Here is a 27791-nt window from a genome sequence, read left to right as displayed (position 1 = left end):
TATCTCTAAACCTCATAAAACAATTCAAAAGGTAAAAACACCAGTTCTATTTTAAATACTGCTTTACCTAAATGTAGTTACCAAGCATAAAATGACAAGCCTTGGCTGATTATTTAAATGATTGTTGTCATAGTTGTTAGGGGTGGTCTTGTCATGATTGGATATCCTTTTTTTTTTTTCTTTTTCTGTTTGGTTGGTTGTTTTTGATAAATATTTTTTCAAAGTGAATGTTCATTATTAGTTGCATTCATCACACAATTATAGATTCTTTGAGAGCATTTCCTAAACTTAGCAAAATAGGAAGTACTAGAAAGGTGGGGGGCAGGCAGTTGGTAAGACAGGACCCCAAATCAGGTAGACATTGTAAAGAACTGATTATTCTTACCTTCTTCAAGTCCATACTTACTTATCGGTTGTTTCAATTCTAATGATTTTTTTTTCTTTTAATGACAACTACATATACTGAAGAGGTTTTTATCCCTTTTTCTGGCAAAAATTTCAAGCTTTATATTCCCTAAAATAAACTTTGCCTTGAAATATAGTTTAAAAAACTGAGAGTATGTTTTCTTTGCTTACTTCATAAATAATGAAAGTCGCAAGCAGCTCTCCTGGCTCTTCCTCCTCCACCCTTTCCCCCCTTTCGCATTGTGCCAATCACAGGTGGATGCTCCGTATCACCCCACAGCACAAGATAAATAAGCTTGGAAGGTTTCCTAGCAACATATTGTTCTGGGAACCTGCTCTGTTTCCCTGAACAAGATGAAGCCAAACATCCTAGAATCTCAGCCAGATGGGAAAGGATTAGCTTACTGAGAGTGTTTAATGCATTTTTTTTTACATTTTACTTTGAAATACAAACCTCTTAACATAGGTAACAAGACTGACTTTTAAAAGGACCCCCTTTTACATGTGAAAAGAATGTGGTAATAGTTTAAATATTAAAAATATGGTTTCAGAAGAATTCTGCAGGGACAAGCCTGCAATATGTAATTCAGTAACTGATAAATGGATCCACTTTAGAACCCTGTAGAAAATACTTCCACATGGGAGTGCTATTCAGCCTGGTACCTGGTGGTATGGTATTCCAGTTGCAAAAATATTGAAATATTTCCTATCTGGTGGGTGAATGGAGCCCTGCTCCTGCTTCTGTGGAAATATGTGAGATACCTTGCCACTGCTTAAAACCCAGAGACATCCCTTGTCTGTGTCAATCCAGGACTACTTCAGTGCTAGTGATTTGCAACTTCACCTTAAGAGGCTATTTTTTGTTCTCTGAAATATAATGCATATAGAGAAAAGAATACTACAGGAACTTGAGACCACTATCAAAGCCAAGAAAAATAATGTCATTGTCTTGTTAGAAAAATAATGTCATTGTCTTGTTACACATGATCATGTGTATTTCCCCTGTTGATGTCATGATCTGTGAGGCTCCGTAATAGGCAAGTGGTGCTTTCCTTTCTTAGTTGGTCACCGTACAGCTGAAGGTCTCTGGAGATGAGTGATAAAGAAATTAGTGTTTTGGCTCAGTGCCGTAGCACAGTGGTTACGGCACCAGCCACATGCACCAAAGTTGGCAGGTTCGAACCCGGTAGGGGCCAGCTAACCAACAACGACAACTGCGACAAAAAATAGCCAGGTGTTGTGGCAGGTACCTGTGGTCCCAGCTACTTGGGAGGCTGAGGCAAGAGAATCGCTCAAGCCCAAGAGTTTGAGGTCACTGTGAGCTGTGATGCTATGGCACTCTACCCAGGGCAACATAATGAGACTCTGTCTCAAAAAAAAAAAAAAAAATTAGTGTTTCTCATGACAGCATTCAACAGTGGCTTTGGAATCCATTTACACCCTGGGACATGTTCTCTTTCTTTGGGGAGACATTCCCCAATTAGCCAGACGAATATTCTCATTGTGGTTATTGAACGGTCTGCAATATCTATTGGGTTTGATTGAGTTTGTGAAACTTCCCAATTGTTGTCAAAAGCAGATAATTTTAGTACTTCACAGGGCTCCCGAATGAGAAAAACAAAGTACAGTAATTAGAATCAAATGGGGAATGGCACCTGTGTCTTTGGTTTTTATTTAACAAATTCTCTGGCTAGATTCCAGAGAATTGAAACTGTCTTCATCCCAGAAAACTGGAAGAACATTTTATATTAGTGCTTTCCATTTTCTTTTGCTCTCTCTCACACATATGTAAACGTTTTCTAAATATCGTAGTTTGAATTCAACAGTAAACATTCTGTTAAAGGGCTAGGATGGGGCAATTGCTTCGGTAGGTTTCCTAGCAGATACTGAGAGCAACTCAGCATTCTTCCCTTTCCTGAGTCCTCAGGAAGTCAGCAAAATAGCATGTTTATAATCTTAAAACAAACAAAAAATGATTTTCCTTTATTTCTCATCACTTATTTTAGGACCTGAACATTAAGGAAAAAATTTTATTTAAAGGAATTATACATTTGATTTTGATTGTCTAAGGAGAGGCTAAAAATAGATATAATCTGTAATATGGAATCAAATACGTTGATTTTGATTGAATGCTTATTTTAAAAATGTTTTAAATTTCCATGGACAGGCACTGTTCTAGATACTTTACCTACGTTACCTCATTATCGGGTAGAAATTTGTTTACCTGTCATTTTACAGATGAAGAAACAAACTAAGGGAGGTTATGTATTTTTAAAGACAGTTACTGCTATGGTTCCCAGGCTAGAGTGTAGTGGTTATTCACGGGCATGGTCACAGCACACTGCAGCCTCTGCTCCTGGGTTCAAGTGATCCAGCTTCCCAGACTTCCCAGTAGCTGGGACTCTAGGTGTGCACCACTGCGCCCAGCTAAAAGAGGTTAAATGGTTACCAAGGGCCTTTATAGTGTGTTATGCTTATTTATTTTTAGCATTCTCAGACTCTGTAAGATTCTAGTGTTTTTTCAGAAAAGAGTAAACTACTATCTTTTGATGATAACATAACTTTAGCAAGAAAGAGATGAGTTATTTAGATGATTTTCTATTGTCACATATAGCATAACAATCTTACATTTCTTTGAGTGTTCAGTGTGCTCAGTTTTTCCTATAAAATATTTTTCCATCAATGAATTATACATAAAGATAGTTAAAATTAATAGCCTATTAAATATATTAACAAGAAAAAGTCAAGACATCAGCAATTTTGTAGAAGTGGACAAATTATGGCCTGTTTTGTAACTAAAGTTTTATTGGAACACATCCATACTCGTTCATTTTTGTATCAGCCACAACTTTTATGTAATGACAACAGTGTTGAATGGTTGTGACCTATAGTCCGTAAAGCCTAAAATGTATACTATCTGGGTCTTTATAGGAAAAGTTTGCCAACCCTAGCTCTAGAATCTAGATTTTCCTCCTTTAGAATGCCAGACACTTAATTGGGAAACACATTGCATATTTTTTTCCCTAAATCATGTCCTTGTCTAACGTGCTTTCTCTCCAATCCCTGCAGGTACCAACCAAGAAGCTGAAGAAATATGAGAAAGAATATCAGGCAATGCGAGAGAGTCAGCTGCAGCAGGAAGACCCGATGGATAGATACAAGGTATGGGAGGCACTTGGCGCCTGTCAAAGCACCTAAAGCAGCAGTATGACAAGTTCAATTCCCTGTGTTTCTCCTTGACTGATTTAGACACTCTCTGGTCATGCCAACTGTCCAGGTATGCTTTTATTTCAGGAGACTCCTAAGTAGCCAAACATAATATTTCTTCTTTTTCAGTTTGTATATTTGTAGGTAACTCCAGCTGTTGCATTTATACGGGGAATCTTCATAAGAAGCTGAAAGAAAGAGAGGGAAAAAGAGAGAAAGTGGCTTTCTACTTTCAAACATGAGGAAAAAAAGGAAAATGGCAATACGGTCTTAACTGTGCCTGGTCACATCCACAAAGACTTTTAGAAGGTGAACTATTCCAAGACTGGCACAAGGATGTTTGAAACTTACCTCTGTGTGTAGCAAATGTTAAAATACAAACTCACTTGAAAGGAAAAATAAAAACCACAAAGGTATATGGAGCATAGTAATGGTGTTTATTGCAACATTTATTTCCACAAATGAATATAGGAATAACAGTGACATTTGACTTACAGGTTGCAGTTTCAGAATCAAATTATTTTAGTTTAATATCTTAGTTAATTGCAGCATTTTTTAAAAAAATTCAACCATTTATGAGGATCAATCTCTTCAATGATAATTAGCAACACTCTTGCCAGGGTGCAGTGTTAGGAAATACTAATTTCCAACTTGTTTTTTTAATGAAATATTGTGGTCTCTCTTCAACATGTTTTAATTTTACTGATTTATACAGATGTATAACAGTTCCCTCCCCCTCCACATCAGTTCAGTAAGATAAAAGAATATTGTGTTTTCTGCTCCGAGTACCAATGCTAAAATGTTCTACCAAGAAAAGTACTGTGGTGGCATTATTAAATCACCCACAGTGAGGTGACTTCCACTTTGTAATTAGGATTGCCTTTATGTGGCCAGAGAGCTGAATATGGGCAGTCCACAGTTCATCTTGTCTCTGTTGCTGAATTTAAAGGCACGTGGTAGCAGGAGTATGGATTTTGTGGTCAGACAGCCCTGCATTCAAATCCTGCTCTTTTTCTTTTTGGAGCACTGAATTTGGAATCTGAGTTGGGGGTTTTAATCCCTATGCCACTGTTCACTATGTTGGGCTAGTTATCGAATGTCTTCCTCATATGTAAAGGGAGTATTCCTTAACAGATTATTGTGAGGATGAGGGGTATTGTATGTTACTCAGCACATTCTTTGGTGTTCAATAAATGGTTGCTATTAGTTTTATGAAACCTCCTACTATGAATTATCCAAGTTTTACTAGAATAATATTACTTGATATGGGTCTGTCCCTCCAGTCCCTCTTTGATCATCCTTGTATTTCTTCCAAGTATTGCTACTCAGCGGTCTCCTCTTGCTTATAGAACTGCCCCAAGAACTGATAAAATCCTGGCTTGGCGCCTGTAGCTCAGTGGTTACTGCACTAGCCACATACACTGAGGCTGGCAGGTTCAAACCCAGCTCGGGCCTGCTAAACAACAATGACAGCTGCAACAACAACAACAAAAAGCGGGGCATTGTGCTGGGCACCTGTAGTCCTAGCTACGTGGGAGGCTGAGGCAAGAGAATCACGTACACCCAAGAGTTTGAAGTTGCTATGAGCTGTGATGCCACGGCACTCTACCGAGGGCGACATAGTGAAACTCTGTCTTAAAAAAAAAAAAAAGAACTGATAAAATCCCACATTCTGCTATTGTAGATAACTGTTAACCAATACAGTGCTAAAAGATAGGGTTTGAAGCTAATTCCCACCATCACTATCCCCTCCATATAACCAATTTATATGTAAGTCACATAGCATGCTGCTTTAGAAAGGCTTGAAGGTAGTAATTATAGAATAAATATTATTGAGCATCCAGAATGAAGCTTTCCTACTGCTTGTATCTTTCCAATTTTCTTATTGCTGCTGTCATTATACATAAAATCTGAGAAGAGTGTTTTAAAATGAAAGAGAGAGCAAGGAAGCACATTTAAAAGCAAACTTATTATTGTGTCTGAAATCCTTTTGACTTCAAAGCAGGTATGCATAAATAAGTAGTATGAAGCATATTATTTTTTAAGTACTTATTACATACAACATTATAACCTGTAAGATTGTCAGTGTGTATAGTTTTTATTGAGGGATCACAAGTAGAATTAAACTTTTTCTGTTTTTAAAGCAGCTATTTTAAGTTCAAGTGTTTTGGCTTCTTAACTGCACATGTCAGATCTTTCTTTTGTATTATTATAATAAGCTTGTCTACATTATCTAAGTAATATCTCTATACCCTTTTTTCTATACTGTTTTAAAACATTTAGGCATTTTTCCTGGTGATATACTTGGCAAATTCATAGCCCTCAAATTGTAATTACATTTTCAATGTGGCAATTAACAACGCAGTTTCCAACTATTAAGAGATTGAGTTTTTTAGATGATCAATATGTAGTTTTAGAAGCTAATTATAATTATCTTCCTGATAAATTCCTTTTGCAAAACTAAAAAAAGGAAACTAATTATAATTATCTTAATTAGAGTTGTGGTGTATCTTAGAAAATATCTTTTAACATTTTCTAAATTTAATCCCATCAAGAATAAGATCTCTGTCCAGGGAATGAGTGCTTTGTTTGTAATTCGTAAGTCTGAGACTAGCAGTCCTACTAATGAAAACTCTTAAGAATAATTTAGGAAGATCTTTGAAGGCACTGAGAACTTGTTCAGTAACAACCTCTCTTCAACATTAGGATTTATACTGCTTGAAATGCCATGTCTACCCCCTAGCTTGCCAACTGACAAGAGAGTTGGGAGGATCATGGGAATTTTTTTTAAAAACGTCATACCATAAGATGTTCCAAGAAATGTTTTAGTTCAAAGCTATTTCTCTTGGACGTGGTGGCATGAATAAAAAGGCTATTACACGGGAGCTAAAGGGGATTGACGATCCCACAATGTAGAAGCAGCCCTCAGCAGTCACATTGCTTGCTTTGTCTATCTAAACATGTGCTTTGTGTCTGTTTTTATGGCATAAGAAATATCTACATTCTCAGGTTGTACCTTTGTACTCACTTACTTTAGCCAACACTTAAATCTCAACCACGAAGAAAGAGATGAAATAGGGTTGGCATAAATTTAAATTTTAAAACCCTAACCGTCATGAATATGTGCTCGAATTAGGTAGCAGTGATGATTGTACAACTTTGTGAATATACTAAAATCACTGAATTATACATTTTAGAAACATGAATTTTATAATATGTGAATTACATCTCCAAAAAAAATTGCCTCTAAGCAAAATCCAGAATGTTCCAAGCTGATTGTATCTGGCCCACTTTCTTCCTTTTGTGAACCCCAAGTCACATCAGAAGTATTCGTGTAGAAGACATATTTATGGGAAGGAGACTTGCCTGTTGAAATTGGAGTAAATAATGACCATTGATCTTATGTCTACCCCTATTTATAGAGGAAAAGCCAACATTCATTTTTAGTGATACCAATTAATTTCCAAACAGAACATGTTATACACATACACACGTGTATGCATATACACTCTACCTGTGCTACCTAATCTTGGCACCCGTTTGTATTCGAAACTCAGGGAACCCCGCAATTATGGCCTTTAATGTACTCCTTCTGATTCTATTCATGACTAGATTCAAAGAGACAGAAAGGAAACTTAATTGGAAGAACAACACAGAATATTTATTCTAAATCTCTTTTTTATCCTTCTTAACTTGGATCTAGCTAAATTTGTGTAATATTTATTTGTTTACTCTGATATTTTGATTTGTAACTTTATTGATTGATTTCAAATGATAATTATTTGGCTATAGAAATACATTAAGTCTTGGCGTGTGTCACACTTTATGGGGGCAAGACATGATTGCAAGAGGGACTTTACCTAACAATTGCAATCAGTGTAACCTGGCTTATTGTACCCTCAATGAATCCCCAACAATAAAAAAAAAAAAAAAAGAAGAAGAAAAAGAAAGAAATACATTAAGTACATTTTCATTTTTGTACAGGTTTCCAGAATACACACATTCATCAATATATGTAGCTATTTTAGTATATGCTAAAAATTAGTAACAAATAAGCAGTTAGCGATTTCAGAAAATAAAATATTGTTTCCATCATGGGAGAAGTTAGTTTTCTAGTGACATAATCGATTTATGGTACTTTTTAGAGCACTGCAGCCTTTGTCTACCTTTGGAGAATGATATCCTTTTCTTATTTAATTAAAGAACTACTTGCACAAATGTGGGTTAAGCCTTAAAAAACACAGCTAATTAATTAAATTCAGCGAACCTCCCAAAGCATAATAAAGGTTACCTGTTCTATATGGGAAAATACTAGAAACAATCTGGAATGCTTAAACTCTCTGGGATTTAGGACACAGATGGTATTATAAATACATAATTTCTAATTGAACTCTCTTATCCATGTTCAGTATAATTAAATTTGGAAGGTTTAACTTTTCTTGAGGTTAGTTAGACATCATAAATTTTTTATCAAAATGTAATTGAAACAGAAAGAAAATGATACCTCTCAAGTTTACACAGTTTTTTTTTTTTTTGCATGTACTAATTGTTGTAGAGCAGTTGTCCCTACATGAAATTTAAAGTTAAGCTATTTAGTTATACATAGGAAAAGTAGTACAAACAAAATATTTGAAGTAAAGCTTAATTATACTTTTTTGCCATCCTTACATATCTAATGAAATGATTTAGGGCAATTGTTACATTTTTTTAAACTTGAAAAATGAGGTTTAACTTATGCCAAATTTCTTACCTATTAAAAAAGAGGGGAGGATGCCCCCCCCCACACACGTTGGGCCCTTTTTAGTGTTGGGCCCTTCCTTACTCAAGAAACTCAAGATAACTGAAGCCATCTTTGAAAAATGCTTTTCAATCACTGGAAATGAACTTAAATTTCATTACTTTTTCCAAATCACAGAGAAACTATTGTTGGTTTTTGGAAATATTATGTTATGAAAAGCTTCCGTGGATGATAACAGATAAGAAGATGTGTTTGTTTTGGGGGGATAGGAGGTTTTTTTTCTGTTTATTTGTTTGTTTTGAGACAGTGTGTCACTCTGTCACCCTGGGTAGAGTGCTTGTGGCATCATAGCTCATAACAACCTCAAACTCTTGGACTCAAGCAATCTTCTTGCCTCAGCCTGTCAAGTAGCTATGACTACAGGCGTCCACCACAATGCCTGGCTGGTTTTTCTATTTTTAGTAGAGACAGGGTCTCACTCTTGCTATGGTCTTGAACTCCTGAGCTCAAGCAATCCACCTGCCTCAGCCTTCGTGAGTGCTAGGATTATAGGCACGAACCACCACAGCTGGCAAGAAGATGGTTTCTATTTGATTGTGATAACTTGATGATGAACTCTAGAAGTTTGCCAGTCTTTTGATTTTGGATAACCCAGTAAATTCACAGTTGTAGGATGGTGAAGATGTAAACCTAATCCTTTTGAGGCTTCTCAAGTAATGTAGCTTAAAAGGAGCGGGTAGTTTTTGACAGTGCTGGCCTGCTGATTCCGTTATGCTTGCCACTTGGGAGAAGTGTGTTAGGCACATTAATAATTTGTAAGTATGTTTATTGATGATCTTCAGAATTACCCCAAAAATTCAATTTTTAGAAAGTTTTCTGTCTCTGAAAATATTACTGAGAAAATTATAGGAAATTAATATGCTTCTACATCATCTAGAACCCATTTGTGTTTTTAAAAATTGATTAGTGGGCTAGAATAGAACAGGAATCTGCAAACCATGGTCTGTTTCACTGCCATTTTTTTGTTGACTTGTTTTTGAGACTGAGTCTCACTTTGTCGCCCTTGGTAGAGTGCTTGCTGTGGAGTCATAGCTTACAGCTATCTCTAACTCTTGGGCTCAAGTGATTCTCTTGCCTCAGCCTCATGTGTAGCTGGGACTACAGGCCCCGGCCACAACACCCAGCTATTTTTAGAGGCAGAGTCTCACTCTGACTCAGGCTGGTCTCGAACCTGTGAGCTCAGGCAATGTACCCACCTCCGCCTCCCAGAATGGTGGGATTATAGGCATGAGCCACCACGCCCAGCCTTCACTGCCAGTTTTTATAAATAAAGTTTTATAGGGACACAGCCATACCTATTTGTTTACCTACTGTGTATCGCTGCTTTTGCATAATACTGGCAGAGTTGAAAAATTTTAACATAGACCACCATAGGCCTAATATATTTATTATCTGCTATTTACATTAAAAGTTTGCTGACCTCTGTGCTAGAATGTAATCTAAGATTGATTTTTAAATGCTAAAAGACATGAGGTCTGGTTTGCCAGCTGTCATTTATTACTGATAAGATTTTGGTTTTAATTTGACATTTAATTTTTTTTTAATTCCCACCAGAAAGATAAGATTGGATGTGAAGATAGAACAGCTTCAAATATCCAGATTTTCTTTCTGGAACCTTCATTTATGGATAATATAGGCATTTAAACATTTCATCTATAGGCATGTGTCTTTGTATGTCAAAAAACTGTCAACTGAAAATTTAAATATGATGATTATCAACTCTTTTAAAAGAGGTATCCAAAAGAAAGAATGTGAGAGCTGAGTGTGTTGTTAGTAATGAAATTGCTGGAACATGTTTTAGGGAAAACATTTTTTCCTGACCTCTAAATGTCTTCAAAAACATGTGCCAAGAATTCATCATAGCAGCAGAAAACACACCCAAAATATTGAGCTAGGTTTATAAGGCCACCTCCCTTGCCATCATTTTTTCCTTTAACCTTAGTTTATTTTCATTTAATTGCCAGTTCACATTTCTCTGCTTTTATACTGTGACGTTCACCATCCCTTGAACTGCTTCACTCAGACTTCAGCTCTCAGATATGAACAAGATCTGGCATCAGTTTTTCTTTTGCACTTGCCTGCCCAGCAGTTTCATTCTTTCACCTGAAGATGAACTATTTTGCAAGCTTTCTGACTTTGTCATATAAGGAAGTTCCTTCCACCCAGCTTTAATAACACAGTATCAACAACTCACACAGAAGTTTCTCATAGTCCCACATGTAGCATTTTCATCATTCTGCAAGCTGCAAAGTGGCGTGCAGAGAGGGAGGAGTTTTAGCCTATGAGTTTTCCCGAGTTGAGACTTGCCCACTGGCTGCCTCAAGTGTACTTTCTCCTGCTGAATGTTTGCAGTCACAGGGAGAACTTAGAGTGTGTGACACTCTAAGGAGAAGCCAAAGAGCCTTCACAACTGTCTGTTTTTGTTATTGCCATTTCATAAATATATATATTACCTATATATAGGTGTTAAATTTCATTGGATATTCTTTTTTTTTTTCAATTGTCTTTGTACCTATGATTGAAAACGGTAGTTGCTCTATGACTTTTGAGGAGGTAAGTTTTTTATCTGTGTGTGTCTATGATACTGATGTCTGTCTCTTTGAAAAATGCAGTATCCTCCTCCCAAAAGTTACTAACCAAACTTTCCCAGCTGTACATTCTCTATGCAAGAGGGGAAGGAACTAATGAGGACAGTTGTCTGCTTTTTGTTCCAGTGGTGTGAATTGTGTGAGATGGAGTATGTTTCAGCCAGTGTGATAGGAGTTTTCAGGGTTGTGTAAGCAGCATCTCTTGTAATCTTTTCTGAAAGACAGTAGGGAAGCAATTTGCTGCCTTGTCCACAGGCTCTGAGCCCTCGGCCCACCTGCTCATACAAACTCACAGCATGTGAGTGTCTCTGGGCTGACTGAGGTTACCAGGGCTGCCTTTAAGTCAGCCTCCTATGCGTAGCCCTTGTCAACATTTCAAAATGAATCAAGCATGGCTACTAACTTTCCCAAGTCCATCCAAACTTAGCTCTCTTCTCCATTCTATTGCAAAGGTAAACTTTTTCTTGAAGCTATTTTCAGGACTGAAAATAGTTTTGGATCCTTGGTAAAGCCTGGAAAAGACAACCAAAGTAATGTCATCTGTGTAACCCTCCATGTAAGTTTGGACAAGTTCTTCATAGAAAATCTCCATCTCAGTAGCAGTGTTTGAGTGTAGTGTTCAGTAGCACTGGGACACCCTGCTACCATCTCAGGTTCATACTTTGGAGGACGATACTGCATTTTTGGCCCCGTAGCTTGCTTTCCCACTTGTCTGTGAGTGCAGAGCAGGAGTCTGACACTTCCCACTGTGTTGCTTGCTTTGCAGACACTGAATTGAAAGCTTCATTGCTTAAGCAAAAGCGAGTAGGTGTGCCTCCTAGGCTATTTTGCTTGGTAGGGACTCTCACTCAATTTTTCCCAAGTTTTTCTCCACGATTGTCCCTACAATGGCTGTTGCAGCAGCCATTGTCATGAGAAGTTACCTGTCAGAATTTCAGCTGAGTTCATATTTCTCTCTTATATAATACATGATCATCAGACTTCTATCTCTAATCAGTGGTGTAGTAGCTACCTGGTTATGTTTTTTTTAATACTTGAACAAAGTACTTTTCCACAAACATCCTGTGAATTTACCTGGAGGGTTTTTTTTTTTTTTTTTTTTTTTTTTAACTCAATTCTGAGCAAATAACTGTAACCTGAAAAACTGGTAGCTGGAGCACTTTACTTGTGCCAAGCTAATGCAATGTAAATAATAGTTGAGGGAGATTTTTGTACTTTGAAGTTCTACAAGTACAATTTGAGTATAAATAGGGTACCTAACTCAGGAATAGATAGAGAAGTAGTCTTATCTTAGTCTCTTGAAGGGATTTGTCAAGAAATGAGAACAAACTTTCCTCGCCTCGGCCGTCTGCATTGTGAAATGCATTGTGTTGAAATCGTGCTGGGTATTGCTCCTCTTTCCTGCGTAGAAGGAAATTTATTGAAAAAGTTTCTCAAAGCTTTTTTTAAAATCTAAGTTTTCTACAAGTATATACATTGTTTCCACAAAGGGGAGTAGTAGTTATATTAGAAATAAAGACTAACGGGCAGCGCCTGTGGCTCAAAGGAGTGGGACACCAGCCCCATATGCCGGAGGTGGCGGGTTCAAACCCAGCCCCGGCCAAAACTGCAAAAAAACAAAAAAAGAAATAAAGACTAACTCTCTAGCACATGCTAGAAATTGGGTTAATTCAACTGTAGACATGCCCTGGCTTTTTAAAAATATATTTTTTTAGCTTCCACATTTATCACATTTCTGTGGGAGAATAGAACTTCTGTAGATTGAGGGAACAGACAGAATTTGCTGAGTACAAGTTGCCCCTATAACTATGAATATTATCAGGAATATCTGGGGAAAGGTTCCTGGCAAGGCAGTACTCGGGGGTACATTACATCTTGGTTACAAAGGAGCAGATAGTGTGGTCTCATGTAGAATGTGACCTTCTAACAGTAGCAGGCTTTAAACATTTTCTCATTTTGGCATTTATCCTTCCAGTGGAATTGAAATTTCGAATTACTTTTAAAAAGCTTAAAAATCCTATTGCAAATGTATCATATAAACTCATTTTAGAAAACTTGAAAACCTTTTTAAAAGGACAAGGAAAACAATAAAGATCATCTACTAACCACAGTTAATATCTGTTATTCATGTTGTTATAAAAATGGGATTTCTCAGGTATTTGTCCTTTTTTCCTACAAGATAACATAAGCATTACTCTGTTATTAGATATTTTCTCTCATATTTTAACACTAAGTGAAATGCTATTGTGAATTTATTTACAAGTATTTAAGTTTGTTTTTTTCTTTTTTAGCATATATCTTTTTCAAGAATGTTTTAACATTCCTCTGCTTTTTCCAAAAGATTGCTTTTATCCCAGTCTGCTTTTTCCAGAAGAAAGGACAGATATGGGCCCTGGTGGCTGGTTATAATCAAAGGGCAGGTTTGTCCTTAAACTTCTCCAGTGGCCTTCCCACTGTAGGGATCCTCTGCCTACTGGAAAGTCTCAGACTTTGCATTTACCATCTCTTCCTTAGCCTTTCTTCAAAACAAAACAAAAAAGAAGATGAGATTTGCTTCTTTCTGTATAACAATGCCAGCTTGTTCTGTAGACAATAAACTTAACCTTACCAGGTATGCTGAGTATAATACACTATTTTCCAAAACATGTATTTGTCTTCTGGTTTTGTATCAGCGCTTTATCTGAGTTTTTGCCACGGTTGCAGAAAAGACTGTTAGGACTGCAAATGTGAAAAACAGGAAGGTCTCATCACATTGAAGTCTTTCCTGTCAGCTCTCTTTTGAATCTCCTATAACTGCCTTCTATGGAAGGCACTTTTGATACTTTGCAGTGAAATCGCTATTCCAAAAATACAGGTGTACATACAGAATTCATAATGGCTAGTTAAGGGGGAGGCCTTGCTCCAGTAATAATATAAATCTGCATAAATGTTTAAAATTGAAGGATGGCAGAAAATGCTCCCTTTTACCCATTAATTAATGACTTGGCTCTTACATTATATAACACTGTTGCAGATTTTTCCAGGGAGTTCAAAAGAGAAAAAGGCTCAGCAATTTATTTTACTAGGAATCCTTTAATCTGAAGTTTTAAAAAATCTAAACAAACATTTAGAGACCTTATCATAAGGACTGTTGTTCTCTCTAACACAAAAAATAGGTGTTCTGAAAGATAAATGTACTCTTTACTTAGAGAATAAAAATGTCAGTTGATAGCAAAGTCATAAACCCATGTATCTTGATTCTTAATTTTAGTGTTCCTAAATACACACTCAACTAATTTGAACCCTGGTCTTGGCAAAACAATTCAAAGAAATGTCTAATGGTTTTTCCCTATTTCATTTCTACTGTATCTTACGGTTTCTCTTGAGGTCAAGGGTGGGACTGCTGTACATGTGTCAAGGAATTGCCTTTGTCTTATGTTCTAGGTCTATATCTATGTAGGTATAAGTTCACAGGACTGGGGTATGTTTGGAAGTCTTGTCTTCGTGGCACATTTTTTATAACCATGTACCATCTGAAAGTTTGAGGGACAGTTGTAAGTTTCACTGGGGAGAGTGCTGCACCTGCACCGCTAGCTAAACTCACTGTTGTTTCCCAGACAGCAATCCTGCCTTCCTGCGCCACCTACGCCTTCCCCTTTTTACACCTTCAAAGTTCACTTTGCTGTTGCTGTTTGTTTTTCCTCACCAGTTTCATTTATTTTTGCTCTAAGTCCAACCATTAATGACCACCCTCTGGCTGTTGCTCTTTTCCTACAGAGGGAGAACCGAAGATTACAGGAGGCCAGCATGAGGTTGGAACAAGAGAATGATGACCTCGCCCATGAACTAGTAACCAGCAAAATTGCCTTACGGAATGACCTGGATCAGGTAAACCTGTCATTCATTAGGTAGGAATGAGACTGTAACAACTTCCTCTGGGACCAGGACCCAAGTGCTCCTACTGTGGCCCCACCCCCAGGCTTGCTTTGTTCTTGAGATGAGAGAGCTTCTTGATTAGATGAATGGATGGTGGCCGGTGGGATTGCTTATGCTAATTGGAGAGAGTGGGAAATGCAAGCCTTTGAGAAGGGCTTGGGTCATTCTCACATAGCATGTACAACTTACCTATATCAGTACTTTTCCTCTACTAAGGGCAGCTGGCATAGTTACTTGAGAACATCGTCACCAAGAGTACATCTTACTGATAGCACTCCAACGTTAGGAGGCACCTTACTTTTTGTTCCAGGAAGAAATCTATAATAGATGTGAAGTTTTATATGAAATATAAATATACCTTAAGAGTTGGATTGTTGCAATGCAGGGCATCATAGTGGCTAAGAGCAAGAATAGCTGGGTGTGCATCTCGGCACTGCCACTTATGAACCACGTGATCCTGGGCAGTTCTAACCTGTCTACAGTAAGAAAATTGTCCCTGCCTCATAGGGATGACATAAGAATTAAATAAGGTGAAGCACTTCCAAAGTATGTGTTCAAACAATATTAGCTGTGCCTAGGAAGACTTTAAATTGTTTAACGTTCCTGTTCTTTCCAACAGTGCTGACAGTCTTAGGACCTCCTGTTTTCTGTTGCTGGCTTTTTCAGAGATAATTGGCAGCATGGAAACAGTTCTGTGTGGATTTAAAATTGCCACTCTATTTTCTGACTCGTAAAAAGAAAATATTCTCAACAGATGGTGCAGGGTCAGAAAAATTTAGAGTCAGGCTGTCAAGCCTATAAAAAAAGAGTCATTACCTGTGGTGTAACTATGCACTGACAATATTTAAAATATAAATCCAGTAATAATATAAATCTGCATAAATGTTTAAAATTGAAGGATGGCAGAAAATGCTCCCTTTTACCCATACAAACAGCTGATTTTGCAGCTCAAAAGTTTAACCACAGTAAGAAGGGAGATAAGACCACTGTGTAGGAAAATAGTGCTACCAGGGTGAGGAGGAAACAGAGCAAGTCAGCACTAAACGGAGTTTGGAAACAAACCTAAAACTGCTGCTTGGGACAAAGGATATATAGAAGGTAGAAAAAGCAGCCCAGAAAATGAATGATTTTTTTTTTTTTTTTTTTTTTAAGTTGTGGCCCTTTTAGCCACAAACTCCATTTAGCCAGCCCACTTGGAAGTTGTTAGAAGTGGGATGGGAAATGTGTGAATCGGATAGTCAGAAGTAAAGAAGATAGAGGGATTCCCATTCAGGCAGAACCAGACTTAGCCTGCTGCACTATGTAATGAATGCATTAATGTAATTACTGTGCTAAGTCAGCACTGTAGCTAGTTTTAGTTCATATTAGCTTTCTGCCGCCACTGGACAAACACTTAATTCTGCCATTTTGAATCTTTTGTCCATTAATAGTGTTCTTGAGCTGGCCAACCAAATGAAAACATTTTCAACCAGTTGGACTCAGTGGGGATGCAGCAAAATGAACGAAGGAGAATGAGAGGAATGTAGTCGGTAGTATTTATTAAACCTTTGAGAGGTTTATACAAATAACAAAATTGAGTTTTTACTGAGTATCTACTATGTGCCAAGAACGGAAGATGGCAATTTATCAGCATTATCTCATTTCTTCTCCGTAATGACTCCAGGAAGCAAGTATTATTTCAGTCCCTCATTTTATAAATGAAGAAACTAACACATATATACTTTTTGGGTGAAAAGTGCTAGATAATCCTCTGTATTATATATAAAGCCCATTAAAATGCCTTTCAATAAATAAAAGGCAGCATTTTAGTAGATACAAGGAATTAAATTGGCATAGTTAAAACCAAAAATATGAAGTAAACATTGCCACCTCATCTCCAGCCCTCACCTCTAATAGGCTAATGAACACGAATTAGACTGTCAGTGAGTCTTGCTGGTTCTAAGATTGTGAAGGGATTTCCCCAGTATTTATTATAAATATATTCTGTGAATATAAATATAAAACCAATCTTTAGTAGGCTTTGAGATGGCAATGTATCATCTTTGTGAAAGGTGGGACATTACTAATCAAGTTCAGTCATTTCTTTAGAAGGGGAAAATAATAGTGATAGCATCTACAGAATTGGAATCACTATCAAAATATAAAAAACTGATCATATTTCTTTAACCACAAGCCAATCTTAGTCAAATCAGGACTGTCTAACAAAAATATTCTGCCACTCATTCATGATCTGAATTCTGATATATGAGATCAATTAAATTATGGTACACATAAAAAAGTTATGAGACATTTCTGTTTATAACAAATAAGGCAGCGGCCATCCCTGCTCATTAGCAACTCCTTTGAGATAAGCTATCAAGTCTGCCCTTTTTGCCTTTTACTTTATGCTGGTGAAGGTCATTTTTGTTCTAGGGATGTACTTCTTGACATTCTGCAAATATTCCGTCAGTGAATCGTTTCCCCAGGCAATTCGTTTGTTGTTATTGGCATCTGTGTAAGGGAATCCAGCGGCCTGACCCAAAGAGACCATGGAGATTGGCGCCAGTCTTGTGTGTGTTTTCCTTTTCCAAGATGTGGCACTGAGCACATTTTTGAACAAAACTATTCTTGTCTTTCTTAACATCACCCATATTTAATTCTCTCTTTGGTTGCTAATGGTATGAAGGTTTCATGCTTAGAAGCTAGATGTCCTGCTCTCTCCATACAGTGGAACCTCTGTAAATTGACCACACAAGGGGCTGTCACAAACTGGTCCACATGCAAGGTAGGAACTAGCCCTAGTGTACTGATAGGTACATGTGCATGGACTGATCGGTGCATGCCCAACCTATGAAAAATAGGTGAATTTAAGGAGGTGGTCAATGTAGGGAGGTGGTCAGATAAGGAGGTTCTACTGTACATCAAAATGTTACTACTGGGAATCTCCAGGTGGTAAGATTAAGTCCAGTTTTTATATTCATCTTTATATATTTTTTCTAATTTATGGAAAGACCTTAAATTACTTAAGCACCCTTGGTTAAGTAAAAATGAGCATTATAGTTTTTAATAATTAGAAAAATAAAGTGCCTTATAATATGCATATTACATATATGAATATAATATTAAATAATATGTATAACTTTAATAATCAGAAAAATATTATTTTAAGAATAGTTTCACCACCAATATAATCTTTTCTGTGATTCAATCTAGAATAACTGCTATTATGGGTACTCCCGAAATAATTGATTATTGAATACCTAGGTACTTTATGTAGGTACTAATAAGCCCCTAAAGAAAAAAATAGCATCATTCCTCCACTCTCTTCTTTCCTCCCTCTACACCTCTCTTTCCTTCTCTTTAAAAAAGAAAAGACTTGGACTCTGCCTTTTGGAACTTAGCCTGTGAGTGAAAGAGAAGGCTGCGCCTGCTTTCACCCAATTTGCCTACTACTTTTCCATTCCCAGTTTATCCAAATCAGATCTTTTAATTAAAATAGCAAACCCTGGGCTGGGCATGGTGGCTCATGCCTATAATCTTAGCACTCTGGGAGGCCAAAGTGGATGGATTGCTTGAGCTCAGGAGTTCAAGACCAGCCTGAGCAAGAGCAAGACCCTGTTTCTAAAACTAGCCTGGCATTGTGGCAGGCGCCTGTAGTCTTAGCTACTCCGGAGGCTGAGGCAAAAGGACTGCTTGAGCCCAAGAGTTTGAGGTTGCTGTCAGCTGTGATGCCACAGCACTCTACCAAGGGCGACAAAGTGAGACTCTGTCTCAAGAAGAAAAAGGACATTATAAGAATTTGGTAAGTGATTTAATAATGACAGTGTTCCATTCGATCTACTTATCGAATTATGGTGAAGGTATTACAGTATGAGTTCAAAGATAGAATTTGTGGATCTGTTTACTGTTATGTTCATTTAATATTAAAGATAATTTCTACTTAAGGGGGTTTAGCTGTACAAAGATCCAGAAATCCATTTTTAGAGGGAGACCTAAGTTATTTCAGATCTGGTCCTATTCTGATGAATGTATGAATTGCTCCTACTTCATGATTTAACATAGAGGAGAAACCTTGGATGACATTTCCAGGAAAACTACCTCCTCCCATAGAGGACTTAACAACAGCTGCTGCAGATGTCGGATGTGGTAACAATAGAAAGGATGAAGCTGCCTTACCTTGACCTAATGAAGAGTATTCCGCAAAAATGTGTAAAAAAAAAAAAAATAGATCTTCTCAGCATTTAGTTGTTTCAAAAAACTTTCCTAGGGGTGTGATATTTTTCCCTTTTTGGATAGTGGTTTTCAAAACTGTAAAGCAGTTAGATGTAAGACATCTAACTTACAGATGTAAGACATCTAACTGTAAGACATCTGCAAGCTTGTTGCCGTACGTCAGTATTGCATTGTTTATTCAGAAGTTTACAGTGGCAAAAATTTTAGATAACTGTCTTTTCCAGAGACCAAACTTAAAAATCATTTATTTCAGACTGTCACTATATATTATAAAAAGATGACTTTCTCTAAAAGAGAAATTGCTGAAATTACTGTAAGAGGAGGTTTCATTATGATCTTCTTTATTAGCAGGGCTCAGACATTCTGGGGTAAACTTGAACCAGTGGGCTACAGTTATAGAGGATAGATTTGGTTAGTTTTTAAGAACACTGAAATATCAATGCAGCTGCTCTCCAAATGCTACATGACCATCTGCCAGAGACTTTCGGAAGAGTCTCCTTGCTTTGTGGCTAACAACCTCAGTCATCTGGCTTGCAGATCTAGATATCTTCCAATTTATGAAAACTTAACTTGCAACGTATATGTATATATTGGATGTCTACCTCTAATTTTAATATTTTCACTTGCTGTGTAGATTGCCTCCCCTAAAATCATATTCATAAGTACAAATTTTAGAGTCTTAAAGACTTTAAGGGACTTTTTCACCTTCGCTATTTAACAGTTCCAAATGAGCTGCAAACAGGGCTCTATCCATTGGGCATGGGCCGTCAGGAGCTAGAAGACAAGGACAAAGCAGCTGGAATGTAGTTTCTCTGCAATCACCAGCAGACTGTGCTGGCCTGGCCATCTGGACGCGCAGGAGATATGGCAGAATACAGGCAGAGGCCACTTGGCCAGTCCTCAGCCTACTGTGCTGGCCTGACCATCTGGGAATGGGGTAGAGAGGGTAGAGTACAGACAGAAGGTCACCTGGCCAGTTTTCACCATTACCTAGATGCAGTTTTGCTGCTATCAGCCAAGGACAGCTTCTTCAAATAAGTGCCTCTCCTCTGCATCTGGGTTTTCTCTGCCCATCCTCCTGTGGCTCTCTTGTTTCCTTCATTCCACAGTCTGCTTCTACAGTGACTTTCTACATCCACTCATTAACCAAATTACATACAGATCCCCTGCTCTGTACTTGGCATTGGGCATGGTGTTGGGGATTTAGAGACGAACAAAAGAGACAGGGGTCCTGCCTCCTGGAGCTTAAAGTCTAGGGGGCAGGACAAATCAATCACATTTATACTATGTCTGAGCCATACTATTAAGGGAAATATGAAAGGTGCAGATGGGGAAGCTAATTTAGATGGGGTGAGGGGAGAAGTTCGGGGCGTGCTTCAGTGCATTGTGAACTTGGAGCTGAGGCCTAAGGATGACAAGAGAGCCTCAGAGTGGAAAACAGACATTAGCAAGGTGAAATGTACTCACTGTGCTCTCATAGTTAATCGTGGCTCTGTGTCCAAGTTAGAACCAGGCTGCCCTCTTTGAGTTCCTCTTGGCTATTCTAGAAATACGGTCTTTTCTTCCTGGATTCCCAGTCCATATTTCACTTTTCCTCTTGGCTTGCTCTATCATAGGGTTTTGGTCTTAATTTCTCTTTACTATACTCACCTGCGTTAGTGGCCCTGAGTTTCTTACCTGTTATCCACAGATAAGCCTGTCCCTCCTCCTCCCTGAATCCAGCCCCACACACCACCAATGAGAAGCTTCTCTGCGAGGCTCTATCCCTTCATCAAGTCCATCTGCACAGTGTGATGCTGTTGTGACATCTAAACATGTTTGAAAAGCATTTAGAGTGTAGGCTTTGACATTATTCAAATCTGAATTCATATCATGATTCTGAATATTAGATGTGTGACCCCAGACAGTTTATTTGATCCTCCAAACTTCACTGCCATCTGCAAAAGTATTGTTGTGAAGATTAGAAATAATGCATGCCAAGTGCCTGGCACATAGTTGGCATTCAGTGAAAGCCACCACCCCCAGGTGAACTAGGAAAAAGAATGGCTTGCAGTTATTTTGGAACAATAACTGGAGATAGAATTAGAGAAAGTATACATACCATCCTTGCTTTTAAATGACTGTCGCTACGTGCTGATTTGCAGGCGGAAGACAAGGCAGATGTGTTGAATAAGGAGCTCCTTCTGACCAAACAGAGGCTGGTGGAGACCGAAGAAGAGAAGAGGAAGCAAGAGGAAGAGACTGCCCAGGTAGAGCATGTGTGGGCTTTCCTCTACTCAGCTACATTGGGAGGGAATTGACTGTTACAAAGAAGTAAAATTAAACTTATTTTAAATCAAGGGTGATGTGGAAGCAGTAAATGTAAGTTGTTGAGTCTACTCACTCAACATTTTTGTTTGACATTTTTGACATTTCTTCTACCCTTGAACAGCTTTTAGGAATTTGCCTTTACTGAGATGTCTAGCAGGAGTGTTGAATTTTCTCTAAGTTTAGTAATTTGAAATTATGATCCAAGAGCTTTGACGAATCTGCAAATTTTTTGTCATATCTCCAAGATAATTGACTTCTCTGAAGTAGTTTATGAGCATTGTTAAGTTGAGAGCCTATGGAGATCTCTGCTGGGAGTTGCCACACAGCCTCTGCCTCCATCACTCAGGCTTCCTTTTCCTGATTCATGGCTGAAGGAGTGTCAGCATTCCTGGCAAAGCTCTCAAACCTGTTTCCAGGGGGAATAGAAAGAAACTCTTTGAGAACCAGCCTTGAAATAAGTACCCTACACTCTTCATGTGAGCTCTAAGGCTAATAAGCTAAAAGATACCACTATTTCAAAGGGGTATAGCTTAGGGGCAGAGAGGCCTCCACCTATGGAGGTGAAACTTGTGTCTTCATTAGGAAAGAACAGGCTGTCCTCACTCCATCAGTCCTGGCCACAGGGATGATGCAGATTAGATTATGGGCTCCATTTTCTTCACAAACAGTTAAAGTCCCCTGCCAAGAACTTGTCTGAATTTTGTTAATATAACTAACTTACAATGTGAAACAACTTCTTAGATCATGGTTAATTTATTCTAATGAGTTTCATTCTGAAATGTCAGTAATACTGAAAATAAAACAAAGCATAAAGGATTTCAAAGACCTATATCCAAGCAACCCTAAAAAAGTTCCAGTAAACTTACACATAGAGGGATGTGTCATTTAGCACCTTCAAGGATTTTCAAAAAGTGTTCCATGGGGGCGGTGCCTGTGGCTCAGTCGGTAAGGTGCCAGCCCCATATACCGAGGGTGGCGGGTTCAAACCCAGCCCCAGCTGAACTGCAACCAAAAAATAGCTGGACATTGTGGCGGGCGCCTGTAGTCCCAGCTACTCGGGAGGCTGAGGCAAGAGAATCGCTTAAGCCCAGGAGTTGGAGGTTGCTGTGAGCTGTGTGATGCCACGGCACTCTACCGAGGGCCATAAAGTGAGACTCTGTCTCTACAAAAAAAAAGAAAAAAAAAGTGTTCCATGATTTCTTTTTCCCCCTTGGGATCTGATTAAATGAGTCTTTTGGTATATTTTTTTAACATCAAAATTTTTTAAGTCCTGATTACCTACTTTGTAGATTATTAGGCCTCTTGATGGGTTTGTTTTTTCATTACCTCCTGCTTTCTCTGGGCCACTTCAGTACTTTAGGTAAGGAATACAATTTTTGGTGAATAAATTTAACCCTTGTTCTACCTGCCCCATGGTTCAATAGACATATATTAGCCCTTGGTTAATAATACCTAAAATGTGACACTTGAGTACTCACCTAGTATATGGAAAGAACAAGATGCTTTGCATTCTGTCTCCCTGTTCTGTGTGCGTGTAACCTGTTCTAGTCATTATGGTACCCTTGTGAGATAGAAATTATTCTCATTTTCAGATGAAGGAACTATGGCTTAGAGAAATTTAGTGACACTTGCTCAGAGCCTCTCAGCTCTCTAAGTCTGTCCTAAAGTTAGTGAAATCTTAACACAGGAATGTATTTTTTATGTCCTCAAATTACATCAGATCAAGAATAGAGAGTAGGCTTGGCACCTGTAGTTCAGTGGTTAGAGGGCCAGCCACATATACTGGGGCTGGCGGGTTCAAATCTGGCCTGGGCCTGCTAAACAACAAAAAAATAGCCAGGCATTATGACGGGTGCCTGTAGTCCCAGCTACTTGGGAGGCTAAGGCAAGAGAATTGCTTAAGCCCAAGAGTTTGAGATTGCTGTGAGCTGTGACTACACAGCACTCTACTGAGGGTGAATAGTAAGACTCTGTCTCAAAAAAAAAAAAAAAAGAATAGAGATTAATGTAAACAATTAAGTTTGAATCAGTATAAGCTCTAAATTGCTTTTAAAATTTTAGAATCTAGAAGATACAAAAAAGTTCAGAAATCTTCTAATGATAAGGAGTCCAGTTATAAATTGCAATAATTTATCAATTAACATGCACAAAGCATATTCTATTAGCAACTTGGGATGCTATGGTGCAGAGTGTGTGTCTTTATTCTGATTATGTACTTAAAGATTAAGTTTGTCCAGACAGACCACAGAATTGAAGTTTTTGCAACATTCATAATTCAGCTTTTCAGGAATAGTAATAAGTACTTGCAGAATGTGTTACTTTAACGTCTAAGGTCACTGTTTCTTTAGTCCTTAAATCTCCCATCCTTCTCAAGAGCTCTTATCCTTCTCCATCTTTTTTTTTCCTTCTCCATCTTTTTTGACTCTAGTCTCCAAAGCCTCTTTGTTCCTGCCATCAGAGAGGTAACAGCAACAGTAAAGGACTATGAATAGGAAGTCTGAAAATGTCTTTTTCAGTCATTTATAATACAGTATCAAGAGTAACAAATGTAGCAGGCAATGTTGTTGCCTTGGTATTTTGTTTTAGGCTCTAGTAAGGCTGAAGGTAACATCCAAATGGACACTTACTTAGCAAAATGTTTAGAAAAGCAAACATAAGCAGTTTTATACATTTGCTCACATATCTTATACTTTTACTGGAAAGAAAGTAGGATTTCCACATCTCTGGAGATGATTGGATTTTTCAAATTATCAATATGTAGTTTCAGTGAAGAAAATGTATATCGTTGTTACCATTGTCATTGACTGTGAATCGGGACAACTTGATAGAGATGTTTGTGAAAATTCATTAAGATTCTTTCTGAATCTTGATGTTTCTCATTCCTTTCAGCTAAAAGAAGTCTTCAGAAAACAGCTAGAGAAGGCAGAATATGAAATAAAGAAGACGACAGCCATCATTGCTGAGTATAAGCAGGTAATGGGCTACCGGGGCACGTGGTCCTAGGTACAGTTTTTTGCTATAAAGTAATTATTTTTGTTGTTGCTTTCTTTGGGGGAAGAAAAAAACATTTTGTTCTTAGAGTTTTAAGAACAGTTTTCTGGATTTATTAAATTTCGTGGCTCCCTCTCTCCTTTGAAATGGACGGTGACTGAACATACTTGCTGATAACTCTGGAGGTCTTTTTGACCAAAATAATCTGTTGGTTGTTACAATGTTTGGTAGATTTAGAGGAACAGGAAACCTGTGATTACCATTGAGATCCTGTCTCTGTTTCACTCAGCAGCTAATTTCCAATAGGTCACACTAGTAACATGTGCCTCTTGTGATTGTATTCAACAACAATGGCTAGGGGATCCGGTGTGTCCTTTGTTGTCACAGTACAGAATGTGGGCGCTCTTTTTCCCACAAGGCTACGTGGCCTTACCCATGCAGGCAGGAGTCTTTCTACTGTGAACCTTAAGATGATCACTCTCCTTGACGATGTTTCTGGCCCTATCACGCAAGTGGTCTCAGAAAGCCCTCATTCCAGCTCCAGCGGTATCTTCCTGTTCTTCCAGTTGTCTGGACTTGGGAAGGACTCCTCATTGCTGAGAGACCCTGAGTGGACTGCTCCAGTTCCAGGTTTCTGGAATTAATTAAGGCACTGTATGCCGTCTTCTGATCCAGAGATCTCCTTGGGGGCTTCTACCTCACATGGGACTTAAAAGTCTAACGTTTACTGCCTTTACTTTTTAATTGTATTTCTGCTTACAAGTGAAATTTATGTTCTTGTGGAAAATTAGAATAGTGCAGAAAAGCACAAAGAAAGCAAACCTCCTTTAATCTTGCTAACTAGAGATAATCATCCTAATATTTTTTTTTTTTTAAATGTTGACTTTTATTTTTATTTTTGTTTTTATTTTTGCAGTTTCTGGCCGAGGCTGGGTTTGAACCTGTCACCTCTGGCATATGGGGCTGGCGTCCTACTCCTTTGAGCCATAGGTGCTGCCCCATCCTAATATGTTGAGTACACATTGTTGCTGTAGAAATAAATGCTACATTGATACATTTATAATATATACAAACAGGATGGATTAGATTGTTCATCCTATTTTTGAAACTAGCTTTAGTTCACTTAATACATTAGGAACATCTTTCTGTAAGGAGTCGTCATATCTATGAAAGATTGTTTAGAAATAAGATCTCAGAGCTGTCTTACTCTTCTCTGATAATCAGCCTATGTCTGTTTCATGCCAGCTGCCTGTGAGGCTCAATACTTTAGCAGACAAAAAGATGAATCCATTCAATCTCTTCTCCCTCACAATCTTATCTTGTAATGGGGGAGACAATGGGGAGATAAATAAGAGGAAAGGGAACTTACTATATGTGGGAAATGAAGAAACCCTTCCTGGAGAAGGAATTATTTGATCTGTGCTTCAAAGGCTGGTGAAACTTGGATATTTGGAGACTCAGAAGGAGAGAATGGAAGTGGTAGAAGGAGGGAATAGCATGTGCAAAGGTGTGGAGGTAGATTAGTGAACAGAAAAAAATGTTATTTGGTAACAGATTCAAGTATAGAAAAGAAGCATTAGGGCCTAGATCAAGGCAGGTCTTTAGGGCTGAGGAGTTTGGGTTTTATTTCCATTGTAGTAGGATTTTTTGATCAGGATAGTGTTACAATCAGGAACATATTGTTGGTGCTCATATGTCCCAGTGAGAAATGTGGAACCAAGTGGAGAGATCCACAGATGAGGACATAGACCAGTAAGAGCCGAATACCAGAATCCAAGTGAGAAGAAATAGGTCCTAGAACTAAATAAGTAATAACAAAAGTGAAAAAGAAGGAAACACAAAAGATAATCATTTTATTGCCGGGTGCAATGGCATGGACCTATAAATCGCAGCTACTCAGGAAAGAGAAAAAGAAGAGGTAGTCATTTTTTGTTAAATAAGGGATAACATTGAGTAGATTTTAGATTTTGAATTTGGGTAACTAGGGAAAAAGATCCTTAGACATTAACCAATATGAGGAACATTAGAAGCCATGTGCTATGGAACTTGCTATCACTGCAAATGCGTTTTTTCAATAGCCAGATTATATCAGGGTGGCCACCATATGCAGTACTCTTCAGGCAGTAATCCTTGGGACTATCTTGAATATCATCTGGCAAGCACTTCAAGCAATGCAAAAGGCAACAGACCCATCTGCTTGAAGAAGATAATTAGGATGTAAAACATAATCTAAATGTATTCTGCATTAGAATTGGCTATTGTTGGCTATATTTCAGAATGTTTTGGTTTATTTAAAAGGATTTATGGTTTACAAGAACTATCTTTCTGTTTTGTTTTGTTTTCTTTTTTTGGGAGACAGAGTCTTGCTCTGTCACCCTGGCTTGGGTATAGTGGTGTCGTCATAGCTCACAGCAACCTCAAGCGCTCGGGCTCAAGAGATTCTCCTGCCTTAGCTAGAACTACAGGCATGTGCCACCAAGCCTACCTAATTTTTTCTATTTTTAATAGAAATGGGGTCTCACTCTTGCTCAGACTGGTCTCAAACTACTGAGCTCATGCAATCCTCCTGCCTCAGGCTCCGAGGCATGGGCCACAGTACCTGGCCTAATTTTCCTTCCTTCCTTCCCTTTCCTTCCCTCCCCTCCCCTCCCTCCCTGTTGTCCAGGTTTGGATCTGGAAAAACTGGAAACCACACTCAAAAAGTAAGCCCTGGTCTCCAGAGCTATGTTTGATAGACTAGGATTTTTAAAAATGTCTGTTTTGACAATAGAGATAGACCACATATGTTTTTAGCACAAATTATACTTTAAAATTTGACATCCACTATTTTTTTCATTCATTTTCCTAAAATAAAAGATTATTAGTCGACGGATTTAAACATCCAATATTTATTGGATTTATAAATAAATTTAGAAATAACACTTATTTAAACATATTTTTTGAAACAGTTATTTCTACCTGTTCTTAATAGTTGGTAGCATCTTATTTCAGAATCAATAATAATAACAGATTTTATTCAGTGGTACCTGTAGCTCAGTGGATAGGGTACTGGCCACATACACCAGGGCTGGAGGGTTTGAACCCAGCCCAGGCCAGCTAAAACAACAATGACAACTGCAAAAACAACAATCAAAAAATAGCCACGCATTGTGGCGGGCACCTGTAGTCCCAGCTACTTGGGAGGTGAGGCAAGGGAATCGCTTGAGCCCAAGAGTCTGAGGTTGCTGTGAGCTGTGATGCCACAGCACTCTGCCCAGGGCAACAGCTTGAGACTCTGTCTCAAAAAAAAAAAAAAAATAGATTTTATTTAATGAGTACTTATTATTGGGCAGGTACTGGACTAAACCTTTCTACATACTTTTTTT

General features: G+C 38.1%; 1 protein-coding gene across 13 annotated transcripts in view; it reads left to right on the top strand.

The window, feature by feature from the left end:
* RABGAP1L (RAB GTPase activating protein 1 like) overlaps window positions 1–27791 on the top strand; it is a 754150-nt gene that overhangs the window by 713383 nt on the left and 12976 nt on the right. For 9 of the 13 annotated variants that reach the window (XM_053605154.1, XM_053605152.1, XM_053605153.1 and 6 more), the window contains 4 exons: window positions 3475–3567; window positions 14755–14865; window positions 21270–21374; window positions 24325–24408. In XM_053605154.1, coding sequence (XP_053461129.1) covers window positions 3475–3567; window positions 14755–14865; window positions 21270–21374; window positions 24325–24408 — 393 coding nt within the window. Of the gene's footprint in view, window positions 1–3474; window positions 3568–3741; window positions 4038–10736; window positions 10964–14754; window positions 14866–21269; window positions 21375–24324; window positions 24409–27791 lie in introns of those variants that run through there. The other 4 variants (XM_053605157.1, XM_053605156.1, XM_053605164.1 and 1 more) reach the window with 2 other exon arrangements.

Source organism: Nycticebus coucang, chromosome 10 (genome assembly GCF_027406575.1).
Source record: "Nycticebus coucang isolate mNycCou1 chromosome 10, mNycCou1.pri, whole genome shotgun sequence".
NCBI lineage: Eukaryota > Metazoa > Chordata > Mammalia > Primates > Lorisidae > Nycticebus > Nycticebus coucang.
The sequence above is the reverse complement of the archived record's forward strand: the minus strand, read 5'-3'. Positions and strand labels throughout refer to the sequence as shown.